Source organism: Mauremys mutica, chromosome 11 (genome assembly GCF_020497125.1).
Source record: "Mauremys mutica isolate MM-2020 ecotype Southern chromosome 11, ASM2049712v1, whole genome shotgun sequence".
NCBI lineage: Eukaryota > Metazoa > Chordata > Testudines > Geoemydidae > Mauremys > Mauremys mutica.
Genome location: NC_059082.1, coordinates 3,796,602 through 3,810,565, shown reverse-complemented (window position 1 = coordinate 3,810,565; position 13,964 = coordinate 3,796,602). Strand labels below are relative to the sequence as shown.

Below are 13,964 nucleotides of genomic sequence, written 5' to 3'. Positions count from 1 at the left end.
GTTATTAAATGGGTATTGTAAGGTTAAAATATTTACACAATTCCTTTTTTATTGGTAAGATTAAATGAGAAAAACAATAATAGATTTTTAAGGATTACTGCAATCATCTAGGCTGACCCATGGAACTCAAGCTGCACAACCTCTCTGGTGGTTTCTGTATCAAGTCCATAACTTTCTTCTTCTAGCAGTGTCCCTAGGGACTCTTCACCTGAGGTGTGCATGCATCTCATGTACCTTCAATCAGAGATTTTTGAGCAGCACTGTTCATTTGGTCTGGGCATGTGCCCTAGCCACCTTGATGTTCCATACTGAGGGTATATGAGGTTGTGACAGATGGACTGCCCTAAATTCCTTCTCAACCACCTCTCCCTGAGACAAAGTACTTTGGAGTGCTTGCCTGCAGAGTTATTCATCTTAGCTAGTCTTTGGTACTTAATTTTAAATGTATTTTACTTTTATTCTTTATAGTTTGTGTAGTAAGTGTTTAATTTTTGAGGGTTCTTTCTCCTTTTGGCTGGGGCTTTGTCTCTCATGCACCATCACCTCCATAGAGAGGGGCTGTCTCTAGAGAAGCCTGTTTTTTCTTCGGGCATGTCTAAGTAATCAGGCTTCAAACATTGCCTCCCGTGCTGGGAATCCTTTCCAGTTAGTGATGGCTGCTAGCATTGTATCTGCTGCTTTGGGGATATGCACATCCATTTGAAGTGCAAGACCTGTGCAAGCTTCAAGAGTCTCTCCAGAAGGGACAGGGAGAGAAAACTTCAGCTTTTTGCAATGGAGTGCTCACTTTGTCCTGCTTCAGATCCAGGCCCAGAGACCCATCTGGAACATCGGTTTCTGAACGACCATATTGCTCTGTCAGTGTCTGCAGCTCATTTGCCTTCTAGGTCATGGAGAGAAAGACTTTCAAGTGACATGAGGAAAGTCTCTTGCTAGATCTTCTCAGAGACACCATATTCTTAAGATGTCTGCTTAAAGGAGACACCACGCCCCTAAAAGGTTTCTCCAGGTGCAAGCCTTCATCAAAGTCACACAGTGCTGAAGCCCTTGGTACCACAGAAGCCTGAATGAGGTGCTTCTAAAACACTTGGTACCACCCTCATCTGCTGCTGCCTCTTCACTACCGAGAGCATCAGTACAGCACGAGGCAGAGCATCCCTTGGTACCGCATACTTCAGTGTCTAGGATTCATCAAATGGTTGTGCAGATTCATGCAGTACCACAGGACCTATTTTTCTCCAATGAACCTGAGTCGTCTTTGCTGAGCTTAAGACTCCTGGTACCAAAACCTGAGTTATCCCTAGTACCTCACCTTTCACCCATATTGCCTGCCTCGGAAGTGATTCGGTCTGACATACAGCCAAATACTCCTCCTTTGGGTGCTCTGTTGGAATACAAAGAAGAAAGTTCTTCAGACTCTCTCTACTCTCAGTACAGGGCTACACTGACTGACTGCCGACCTTTGATTATGAAGCACCTGGAACATCAAAAGACACTTCCAGGCTTTTACTACCATGACCTGCCAGTCATCCTCCCTGGTATGACTACTACTGGCGGCTGCCTCCCCTATCCCCCTACAGTCCCCCCTAGTGGGCATACTCAGCTGCCTGCCGACAACAGTTTTTTAGGGTACCAACTACTCACGTGGATTGTACCAGACAGCACACTCCAGTTCTCTCTGTCCCACCACATCATTCTTCTCTACAGGAGGGGACATTTGAAAAACAAGAAAGGAGAGCTGATGAGAGGACAACTCCGCAGACTAATATAGCCTCATCTTCCCCAGATGAGGCTGTCATGCCCCTACCAACTCACGTGGACAACTTCAAGCCATTTCAGGAGTTGATGAAAAGAATGGCAGATGCTCTCAAGATTCCATTAGAAGTAGTTCAAGAGACCAGCATAAATCGCCTGATATTGTACGTACACCATCGTCAGCATGGGTGGCCTTGCTTATAAATGAGGTGCAAAATGATCTGGCAGAGTCCTGCTACTGCTCCCCACTCCTGACAGCTAAAAGAGCAGATAAACTATATTATGTTCTTCTAGGGGTTTGGAAGTTCTAGTTTTTTGTCCTGTCCCTAATTCCTTGGTCACGGATACTGTGAATGAACATAGTAGGCAACAGCACTGAAAGGTATCCCCATGTGATAAAGACCAGAACCACTTAAACCTTTTTGGCCATAAAAGTTATTTATCCCTAACCCTGTAATACCAGATAGACAATTATCGGGTGATTCTGGCAAAATACAACCACATCAATTGGACAAAATGTCTTTGCTAATATGGCTGCTTGCTCCATTTCCATAGCTGTAGCTAGGTGTAAAGTCTCATGACTCTTGTCCTCAGGATTTCCACAAGAAGTCCAAAGCACAGTAGAGGACCTTCCCTTTGTTAGTTTGAAATTGTTTAGTGACTCCACGAACAACTCTGCATTTTCTGAAGGACTCTTGGGTGACCCTTCTTTTGTTGGGCATATATACACCTGTGAATAAAAAGAGATTTAGTCTGTCTCAGACACACAGAGATCAAGTCCATCCCAGTTATCCAGCTACTGTAGGTCATTGGAGCCACATTAAAAAAAAAATAGGATGCAGAAGGGAGAGTTCACAATTATTCCTGCTACTCTGATGCAACAGTCAGCTGCGAAGTGCTCATGTTTCTGCTGTGGTCAAAGCCCATAAATACTCCCATGTACCAGATCTGATGCTTTACCATCCTGCCCCTTCTGTTTGCCCACATTTTGGGTATTGTCTCTCTCATTTTTTCATTGCATGGGAGCAGGTTATCACTGCAGATGGACTTTGGAGGTTATAACATCAGAGTACTCCATATTGCCTTCTTACCCTCTTCCCCATTTTTTTCCAAGGATCCATCTCATGAACGTCTTCTGAACCAAGAGGTTTTATCCTTTTGCATTGGAGTTGTGGAACTACTTCCCACTCAGTACAGGTGAAGAAGATTTTAATCCAAGTACTTGGTTTCTAAAAAGAAGGGTGGGTGGAGACCAATTCCAGAATCAAGAATGCTAAATACTTTTGTCAAGGTACAGAAATTCAAGATGGTGACACTTGGAGCTATATTTCCACTCCTGGATTTGGGGAACTATTTTGTGACCCTCAGCCTTCAAGAGGCGTACTTTCATGTCAATACGCTCTTCTCCCAAAAGGTTCTAATGCTTGGCAAAACTCTCACTGACTTCAGACAGAGCAGGAATGTGGGTCCCAGAGCAAAGGTCCTAGAAATGCGGCTCCAATGTAGTGTGTCATGATTCTGCATAAGAAAATCTCTCCAAACTCTTTGTGCTTCATTATAAGAAGGGTGGTGATGAGCTATTACACTAATCTGAAACTACGACATGTCTGAGTATTGTTTGTACTTACATTTGGATTCTGCCTTAATTGCACCAGGTTCTGTATTCTGCATCTCTTCTTTGTCACTGGTATGGTTGGAATCATTCTTTGCACAGAATGACCAGCGAGGTTCAGCTGAAACATCAGTTCTTCAAGTGGATCCCATTCATGGTGCATGTGTGGGTCAGGAAATTTTAGTGTCTGTTGAGGCCCCACATGCACCCTGTATGTCCTCAGACCCCTGCTATCTGAGGGCATGAAAAGGAGAAGAGTAGGGCTGGTCAAAATTTTCATATGATTTTTTAATTTAAAAGCTTTTGAAAAATGCTGATGTTTCCACAAAATGCATATTTTCCAAAAATTATATTTTTTAAATAAAATTCCAAATGAGAAGAAAATCTTTTTGTTTTTCTTTTTTTCTCTTCCCTTCCCCTTTTCAAGGAAGAGAAGTGGATGAGAGGGAAGTCTTTTAACTGAATATTTTCAATAAAAGGTTTTATTTTTTTTTAAAAATCCAGTAAGTGAAAAATAATTCCATCTTGAAGCCTGCAGAGCAAAAATAATTCCCAACTCTTTTGTGAAACTCATTTTCCAGCTATCTCTAACATGCAGACCCAAACACCTCCCTCTGCTTTCTGGCAGTGTGTCAGGATGCAATGGTTGTTCCTTTGAAATAGTTTTCTCAAAAAACCCCACAATGGTTAGATTTTAGTTCTAGGAGTTGTTTAAATAGTTTCTACCCTGTTGGCCATTTTTTCTCTCATCGCCCAACCTTTTGGTTGATGTAAGACTTTGGGGCTTAAACCTTGCCTCTGTGATGACAGCCTGATGTCAGTCACTGACGACCTCACAAAGTGCAGCTTCTATTTTGGAAAAAGTCATGTCCCTAGAGATGTTTGCTAATCCTTTTCCAACAGGACCCGATTGAGCCAGGGACAACTGCTTGAAGCTCCATCTCCTGTAGCAATCACGTTGTAAACAATTTTCACAAGACCTGTGAGTAGGGAAGTAATATTTCATCCATTTTATGGATAGGATATTGAGGGATGAGAGGTTGAATGACTTGACGAACGTCATACAGAAGCCAGGGGCAGAGAGGGGAATGGAGCCCAAGAAACTTAACTTCCTGCTCTGCTAGGTAGAATGTCTCCCTCGATAATATTGAATCTTACAAATAAATTTGCATGCTAGCTGATTTTACTTATTTTGTGAACATGTGGTTTTATTTCCATTGACTATATTACATCTCATCTCCCATCTGAATGCTTGTTTATTAAGTAAATGCAGCCACTTTTTCAGGAGATTGGGAAGGAAACAACTAAAGAGAGGAGCTACTTCTATAGACAAACTGAAATCCTGACTAACTAGTGCTAAAGGATGAAGATACTTCAGCTAGAAACTAAGGGAATCCATGAAAAAAGTGCAAGCTGTAGCTGAGAGGTTGCTGTTAAAAACAGACTGAAGAATGAAAAATATAATGAAGGGCTGAAAAAAAGGTGAAAAGATAGTAGGTATTGAGAGAGAAATACAGGAGAAGCAATTCATTCTAGTTAGAATCTGACAAGGCAGGGATCCCAGTGTGTCTGCAACATTAATGTCATAGTAATGGAAGCAGAATATTATCTAGGGCAGAGGTGGGCAAACTACGGCCCGTGGGCCACATCCAGCCCTCAGGACGGTCCTGCCTGGCCCTTGAGCTCCTGGCCAGGGAGGCTGGCCCCCAGCCCCTCCCCTGCTGTTCCCCTTCCCCCACAGCCTCACCTTGCCATGCCACCAGCGCTCTGGGCAGCGGGACTGTGGGCTCCTGCCGGGCAGCGCGGCTGCGAGAGCCACCAGCCTGCCCCAGTGCTCTAGACTGTGCAGCAGTGTGGCTGGCTCTGGCCGGGTGGCACAGCTGCCAGTCCTGGTGCTCTGAGTGGCATGGTAAGGGAGCAGGGGAGTTGGATAAGGGGCAGAGGGTCCTGGGGGGCAGACAGAGGACAGGGAGCAGGGGGTGGTTGGATGGAGCAGAGGTTCGGGGAGGGTTGGATAGGGGTGGGAGTTCCGGTGTGCCTGTCAGGGGTCAGGGCAGTCGGGACAGAGAGCAGGGGGGTTGGATGGGTCGGTGGTTCTGAGGGGGGCAGTCAGGGGGCAGTAAGTGGGAGGGGGCAGATAGGAGGCAGAGGCCAGGCTGTTTGGGGAGGCACAGCCTTCCCTACCCGGCCCTCCATCCAGTTTCGGAACCCCGATGTGGCCCTCAGGCCAAAAAGTTTGCTCACCCTGATCTAGGGATAAATACAGTGGGCTGATGCCAAAGAGGAATGAGCATATACCAACCCCCCCTCCTACTCTCACTGAAGTTAATGGCAGTTTTTCTATTGGCTTCATCAGGAGCTGACATAGGTCCCAACTCTTTAGAAATCATGTAACTATAATTCAGATTTCACAGTAAAGGTAAAGAATGCTTGGTTAGACGTGTTTCCTGGTCGTTATAGGCCAGATCTATTGCAGCCAGATCTAGGTCACATCTCTGATTAAGCTGTATTACAATAAAAGTGTCTGAGGACCCTAACAGAGCTGGGTTCTTAGGTGCACTTCCCCCTCCACTGTGGGTAGGGAAGATCTAATGGGCAGCAAGATGGGAAGTCCTACAAGGTGCCCACATCCGGCATATCATAACGCCGTGTTTCACAAGTGTTCCAAGTGCACTAGTGCAGAGACCACTTTAGGCAGGAGGGAAGGACTTAATTCTGAGCAGTCACAGGTGTTACAGTCGCTTAAGGCTGCAGCAGTGACCATTGGGGAAAGGATTCTGATGTCTGGCATTCTCCATTTACTCAGGCTGTGTGTGAAGACCTTGATTTGTAACATCTGCTCTATATACATCACTCTAGCGGAAAGTACCACAGAAATGTTTTGTTTACAAGGCCATAATTGGGCAATTATTTTATTTGGTCACATTTATAAAGCATGTATCCAGTGCACTGGGTATTGTACAAAAATGTTTAAAAATAACCGAAGTAACTTTGACTGATAAACTGGAAAAAATCCGGGATGTATTTTCACTGTGTAGGAATATATTGAAGCCGAGGTGATTTACCTGCTTGTTTTTTTTTTTCTAGGTACATGTATTGCATTGTAAAGTTGTCTCGTAAATGTCACATTCCACCCCCCACCCTCCCATGGCTTAAGTGCGAGTTAAGTGGTATGTAAGTCTTTTGCTAGACTTCAGCACAGGGGTGAATTTCATAAGACCATTGTGAGCTCCATTTTCTTATTCTTCTGTTTCCTTAGGGCAAGTCTGCTGGGTTAGCAAAGTGGTAACAGCGTGTACCCTACTAAATTTGATACAGAGCCAGTCTTTATTCTGGAATGGTTGGGCTTGCAACATCCATACCCAAAAGATTCTCTTGGTAAGTAATTTCAGACACAGGGATTTAATGCAGCACTCAATTGTAGTACTGTTCAAGTCAAAGGTAAAACTGTCGTCATCTTCAATGAGTGTGATTGGGCCCTTCATCTAGACCAAAGTCAAGTGTATGATTTGTGTAGCTGGTTTTAAGAAAATCCAGTCTCTGACATATATCTGGGTTACAAAGCCAAAATAAAATGTTCACAACAAAAATGTATTTATGTAATGGTCTTAAGAGAAGTCACAAGAGGGTGTCTTGCAGTTAAAAAGCAAAACTGTCTTTAGCTTTAAAAATGAGGATGGACTTGGCTCCAGCATTCAACTGGAAACCGATTCAACCATCACGCAGCAAATTATTGAAAGCTCTTTCTGCCATTATTTCGATAGAGTGTTTAGTGCATCCCACCTAATCAGCAGATTCAGATCTCAGTGAAGAAGTAGGGACGTGATGAAAGAAGCTATATCTTGCTAATACAGAGGGCTTTGTAACTGAATAAGAAAACTTGCAAAAGAATCAATACAAAATTTTATTGGAAGCCAATGAAAGACCTTTAAAACAGGGGCAATGTGCTGAAACAACTTAGTAAGAGCTGCGGACAGTTCTATCCTGTTAGTACTGTAGCCTGTGAATAAAGATATGAAATAATCAAGCTTTGAAGCAACAATAGTATTAACCAGCAGTTGAACCTGCTGAATGGGGGTATCCATCTGGCAGTTTCAAAGATGCCAGTCTGAAGCTCTCATGACAGAGGCAAGACACTTACCAAAATACACAAAGTCCGTCTACCACCCGGGCTTTCTACAAAGGATGTGGTAAAAGGGAATTATTGAAACTGTTGCCAGAGAAGGAGCAAATACCTAGGAGTGGCTGACAGTTTGTTTTGCCTTAATTCAGTATCCTAGTTTTGTCATATGCAAGACTGATCGTCGTGAAGGAGGTTGGTCAGGACTGGCACAGCACTGTGGTATATCTGTGTCAAACTGGGGTAATTCACAACAGTGGAAATTCAGGTTCTACTGCTGAATGATAAACCTCAAAGGGAACATAAAGACACTGAAGAGTAAGTGTCTCAGAATGGCTCATTGAGGCATGAAAGTACACAGGCCAAATGGCTGGGATCCAAACTCTCCCATCAGCAGCATCACAGATTGTTGTGACAGGTCAGAGTCAAGGAGTGGCAAGGTTGTGCCTAGCAGAGCCGCACAATGGTTTGTTATCAAATTAAAAGAATTCCAGGGTGGACATTGCCACGTGTTTGTAGAAAGGTCCAAACATACAGAGACCTTCACTCTATTTATTAAATCATTAGCCATGGCAAGTACAGTTGTTCTGCTGTAGTCCAATCCCTGGAAAATGAAAAGGAGGAATATTATTATATCTTGTCCCTTTAGACCTGACAAAACCAGAACCCAGAATTGAATGTTGGATGTTAAATACAGAATTTTAAATATTCAAAAAGGCTTTGTCACTTGCTAAGCCTAAAGAAAATATAACCAAAAAAGAAAGACATATCAACAAGTTGATTTGACTCTTAATATGTATTTCCTAACATAAATGTAGTACTTTACTTGGGATTTTCCCTCAATAAAGATCCTTTGCACCCATTTCAATTTAAATTTATATTAGTGAAGGTCTGACTACTTTTACTTCAAAGAAATGCTATGACAAAATTTAGGAAACTGACCAAGTCAAATCCCTTTTACAGACCGTTCACAGCATGCCTTCACTTATGCAGCATGCAAATAAGACACCAGCATTGCACAATCACAATTTGAAATTCGTTGCTTACCTAGCTACAAATTGGGCTTAATTAGGCATGCAAAACACATTGTTGCATACATAATAATGATACAGAGTTTTGATAAGTTAGCCCTTTGTGTTTATAGTGTCAGTTTCTGGATGAGACTTTTTAGATAACAGCTGTTCAGAGTATCTGCATTTACTCAGCATTCAATATGCACTCTGAGCGAAACTTAATACGCAAACTTTTACACTGCAGTGTCTGCTAGGGAAATGTTCAGAGGCTCAAAAATATCCTTGCTTCTTTTTTGCTGCATTGCTCTGACTTGGAAAATTCTTAGAGGTTATAACATCCTGTGTATATTTAAAACAATACAAAGGGAATTGAATGAAACACATTCCCCATCCTTTCCTCTGTAGTCTATGAATATCACATTAGACATTCTGGAAATAAGCTGTAATAATATTTTGATCTGATGTCTTCATTACAGACAATTTTCCTGTTTTTACTGAACTTGTTAAAATATCTTCTCTCCCAGTTCTTGTTATACATATTTGGCTTCTTTTCACCTTAATTATGGGACTGAAGGTCTAAAACTAAAATAATGGAAATATATAAAGAATGGATGTTCATGATTTATTAAAATACAGTCTTAAAAGTTCTTCTGGTAGTTTGTTTAATTCTAGAAATCATGCAAAGTTAGGGGAAATAACTAGAACTGCAGTTTCAAACGCTGCTTCTGAAATTGCCCACAGAAATGTTGCCTGCATCCTCCTCTTTAAACACCTCACTACCTTGAAAATCTGGCAGTCTGTGTTTAAAACAGAACCATTCGTTTTTTCCTCTCCCCCCCTCTAAACATATAATAATCCTAGCAGAGTAAACAGACTGTGTACAGGGGTGCTCTAAAAGTGTTGGGAGACGGAACGCTCCCTTACAGGCGATGGAATGCCATCTGCTACAGCCTCTAGGCTATGGTGGTTTCCATGGCTGATGCTCCATGGGGAGGGTCTTACTAGTTCTGGTTCCACTGTGTTCAGGGCCTTCTGCACGTATGATTGGGTCTGGGAGATGCCATCGTTTGCCCCCGAGTCACTATAGGACTCCAGATATCTTCGTAACTAAGTAACAGTTTATTTGGGTTGGAATCAGATTGATGTTGGTTGTACTACCACCTGATATAAGTTATTTCATGCTTGTTAGCTCCATAGCAACATTTGGCTTTTGATATTGTCACAGCAATTATTGCTGGATTTCTACAGTTAACTATATTTAGGGTTGACTATATTTTTTAATGTCAGTTGTTAATATTGCTGTTTATTTTTGAGCATTTTTTAATTTTTATCTATTTTAAATGTTCACGGTTGTGCAAAATTTTGGGGTTTAAGCATTTGCTATTTTAAATGTTACAGTATGGTAAAATGGGCAAGAGGGGGAGTAGACAATAATGACAGTAGACTTCGAGATTCAAAAAGTTGAAACTTTATAACTGTTAAAACACATCATAGATCAAAATATACAAAGTAAAAAACCTTACATTAAACTCCAAAAAATTCTCAAAAAACATTTTTCTTACTTTGCCTAGTTGTACCTTTTGATTAGTTATCAAGAGAGTAGTTATCAGTAGTTCACAGTCATGCTGGAAGGACATAACAAGTGGGGTCCTGCAGGGATCAGTTCTGGAGCCAGTTCTGTTCAAAATCTTCATCAATGATTTAGATAATGGCATACAGAGTACACTTATAAAGTTTGTGGACAATACCAAGCTGGGAGGGGTTGCAAGTGTTTTGGAGGATATGATTAAAATTAAAAATTATCTGGACAAACTGGAGAAATGGTATGAAATTCAATAAGGACAAATGCAAAGTACTCCACTTAGGAAGGAACAATCAGTTGCACACATACGAAATGAAGAAATGACTGCCTAGGAAGGAGCACTGCGGAAAGGGATCTGAGGGTCATAGTGGACCACAAGCTAAATACCAATCAACAATGTAATGCTGTTGCAAAAAAGGCGAACATCATTCTGGGATGTATTAGCAGGAGCATTGTAAGCAAGACACAAGAAGTAATTCTTCCACTCTACGCTGTGCTGATTAGCCCTCAACTGGAGTGTTGTGTCCAGTTCTGGGTGCCACATTTCAGGAAAGATGTGGACAAATTGGAGAAAGTCCACAGAAGAGCAACCAAAATGATTAAAGGTCTAGAAAATATGACCTATAAGAGAAGATTGAACAAATTGGGTTTGTTTAGTCTGGAAAAGAGAAGACTGAGAGGGAACATAACAGTTTTCAAGTACATAAAAGGTTGTTACAAGGAGGAGGGAGAAAAATTGTTTTTCTTAACCTCTGAAGATAGGACAAGAAGCAATGGGCTTAAATTGCAGCAAGGGTAGTTTAGGTTGGACATCAGAAAAAACTTCCTAATTGTCAGAGTGGTTAAGCACTGGAATAAATGGCCTAGGGAGGATGTGGAATCTCCATCACTGGAGATTTTTAAGAGGAGGTTAGAGAAACACCTGTCAGGGATGGTCTAGATAATACTTAGTCCTGCCATGAGTATAGGGGACTGGACTAGATGACCTCTCGAGGTCCCTTCCAGTCCTATGATTCTGATTACCACCTCGGAAATAATTTCTGTTAATTTGGATGTGTACAGTGAAATCAACACTTACTGATTTTAAAAATCAAATCATTCCAAGCTTAACTATATTTCAGAGGATGTTCTGCATCTGTATAGTACCTGCCCTTGTGGACTCAGAGTTGCTAAAGATTGTCATTTGAGTGTAAAGATAATATCTTATCTTTGGGTATGCATTTTATAAGTTAGAAAGATAGTAATTTTGACATATTGGAATGGTAGTCATTACCTACAGGTGGGGTACAGAAGCTAGCTGGTTGGTCCTACCAAGTGGAGACTTTGGTCACCAGTAAGTATTGGGTTTCCACAAGAACCAGTGACCCATCCTTTTTGGCTTACTCTTGGCTTCAGTTGTTCTAATTCTTCATCTTCCTTTTAGGAATGCCACTGTAAATCTTTACCCAGCTTCTGCATCTCTGAGCCAAAGCCTGGGAGCAGGTTTAGAGATTTGTAAAACTAAGATTAATGGGATCAATTTCAGCAAAGGAAAATTTAGTCTGAAAATCAGGAAAACTGTCATATAAGTGAGGCCTCTTCAACCATCCATGAGTTACAGAGATCTAATAGTCCATTTAATGCTTGATATATTTAAAATTAAAAACATCAACACTGTAGGGAACATCCTGTATTGGCAGGGGGATGGAATAGGGGCCAATCCAACTTCCACTGGAGTCAACAGAAAAGTTTCCCCTTGATGAATAAATAGAGATGGTTCCACTGCATTCAGAGCCTTCTGCATGTATTATTGGGTGTGGGAGGTCTGCAAGTCACTATAGGACTCTCCACATATCTTCACAATTAAGTAGCAGTTTATTTGAGTTGGAATCAGATTGATGTGGGTGGTACTACCACTTGATGGAACTTATTTCATGCTTATTAGCTCTATGGTGACATTTGGCTGTTGATATTGGAGATGGGGAAAAAATCTGGTTTCTATGGTTCTGTGATAATATGGCAACAGACTCTCACTAGTTTTTTTTTATTTTTATTTTTTTTTGCTAAAGGATTAAATATGTACTTGTTTGCTTTTTGATATGACCTTTCTATCAAGGCAGCAGATTGAAAATTAAATGTGTATCTAGACTGTGCCGAACTTTCAAATAACAACCACAAAACCATACGGCTTGTTTTCCTTTCTCTCTTATTTACTTTACTTTGTTTCAAGGTAAAGCATATGTGACTTGGCTGTCAGTGCAGCTGTAACTTAGCAATGAAATAAAATCAGTGCAAAATATTTTTATATATAGTCAGACCTTCCACAAAACAATAAAAATCACCTTTTCTTTGTGTAGAGGAATGTGACTGTGTATTGACTGTAGCTTGTATTATTAAAATGACATTAACTTGTGCTCAATGTGATGAGGGAGATCATTGCTTGTATATGACATCGTTACTATTAGCCTTAAGATGATGATTCTAATATTATAGATCCCTGCTTTCATGGTCTTATAATTCCATGTCTTTGATTTTGGAACTCCCTCCCTCTGGTTTGCTAGAGCCCAGATTTAGTCATTTTCCAGGCAGGCTTCAAAACAAATCTTCTCTCAGGCCATTGGGCTGAGCTTTGGGTGATTATATTGAGCAGACCTTTTGTATTACTTTGTGTCTTAATCCATAGCATAGGTGCCCAGAGCACAGGATGGGTGCTATATTTGGCCATATTTTATTATAAATTTAAAGAAGTAAAAATAATAAAAAATGTTTGGTGTAATGACTCAGAGTGGGAGGGATTATTTTTTTCACCAAATCTTGGTTGATGGAAGAGTACTTCACCTGTTTTTGAATGATCAGAATGTTTAAAAAACAATCTTTATAGCACTTTCACAGCTTTTTGGAACTCATTTCTTCATTTTAGCAAATCATTCGTGGCAGATGAGTTGTTCCTCATCAGAACTTATTAATTTGTCTATTTTCAAATGTTTTATTATTAGAAACCCCCAAGGTATCATTATTTTCTTGGCTATTTCTTGAAAAGCTGCTTTTTCTGGTTGTGACTTGAAAAGGGAGAAAATAGGTTTGCAATGTTTCTCTTCCATATGATGTATAAAAGAGGCCTAAAAGCTGAGCTTAGAAAGAAATCACCTTGTTTTATTCCACTGAAATATCAAAACTGTAAAGTCTTGAATTTCCTTGTTTCTACTGGAAGTCTTCTTTTTCGGCCCTTAATTGAAGGGGCAAGGATTTTGAAGTCTCATATAGATCTGTGCCAGTAACTCTTCCTGTCTCGTGAAAATGTTAAAGATTTTCAAAGTGATCCTAATCTTTATCAGGACAAAATTGACCTTTTGAAATTTTTTGCAAGAGTGAGAGAGAGATACACACACACACACACCTAGAATAGCCAATAGCCTGGTGGTTAGGACATTCACCAGGGAAACCCATGTTCAGACCAGGGACTTGAACCTGGGTCTCCCACATCCCAGTTGATTGGCGTCACTACCAAGCTATAGGACAGCCTTAAGTTGTCTCTTTGGCTCAATAATTGGTAATTATTTTGAAGAAGTGGCAATTGATAGAGGTTCATCCCAGAATACCCCATAGCCTACTGCTTGGGGCTCTCACCTCAGATGTGGGCAACCCAGGTTCAAAGCAGAGCAGGGACTTGAACTTGTGTCTTCCACATCCCAGGTACCTTAATCCCTGAGCTATTGGAGTAGGTAGGGACATGTGCTCTCTCTCACAGAAAGTTTGGTGGAAATGGATAAACAACAGGTTTCACTTTTGACAAATTAGCATTTTCTGACCAAAAAAAATTGTCGAAAAATTCCCGACTAGTTTAGTCTCAACAAGGAAAATTTTTCTCCCAAGTAGTTTAGTTAACAAACACAAACAAAACCC

At 41.0% G+C, this 13,964-nt stretch overlaps 1 protein-coding gene across 1 annotated transcript in view; it reads left to right on the top strand.

The window, feature by feature from the left end:
• The window catches only part of LOC123343716, a 50,932-nt gene that overhangs the window by 9,941 nt on the left and 27,027 nt on the right, over positions 1 to 13,964 (top strand). Inside the window, exons 2-3 of the mRNA XM_044978995.1 lie at positions 6,455 to 6,537; positions 6,627 to 6,745. Of these exons, the coding sequence (XP_044834930.1) occupies positions 6,459 to 6,537; positions 6,627 to 6,745 (198 nt within the window). The 5' untranslated portion in view covers positions 6,455 to 6,458. The remainder of the gene's footprint in view (positions 1 to 6,454; positions 6,538 to 6,626; positions 6,746 to 13,964) is intronic.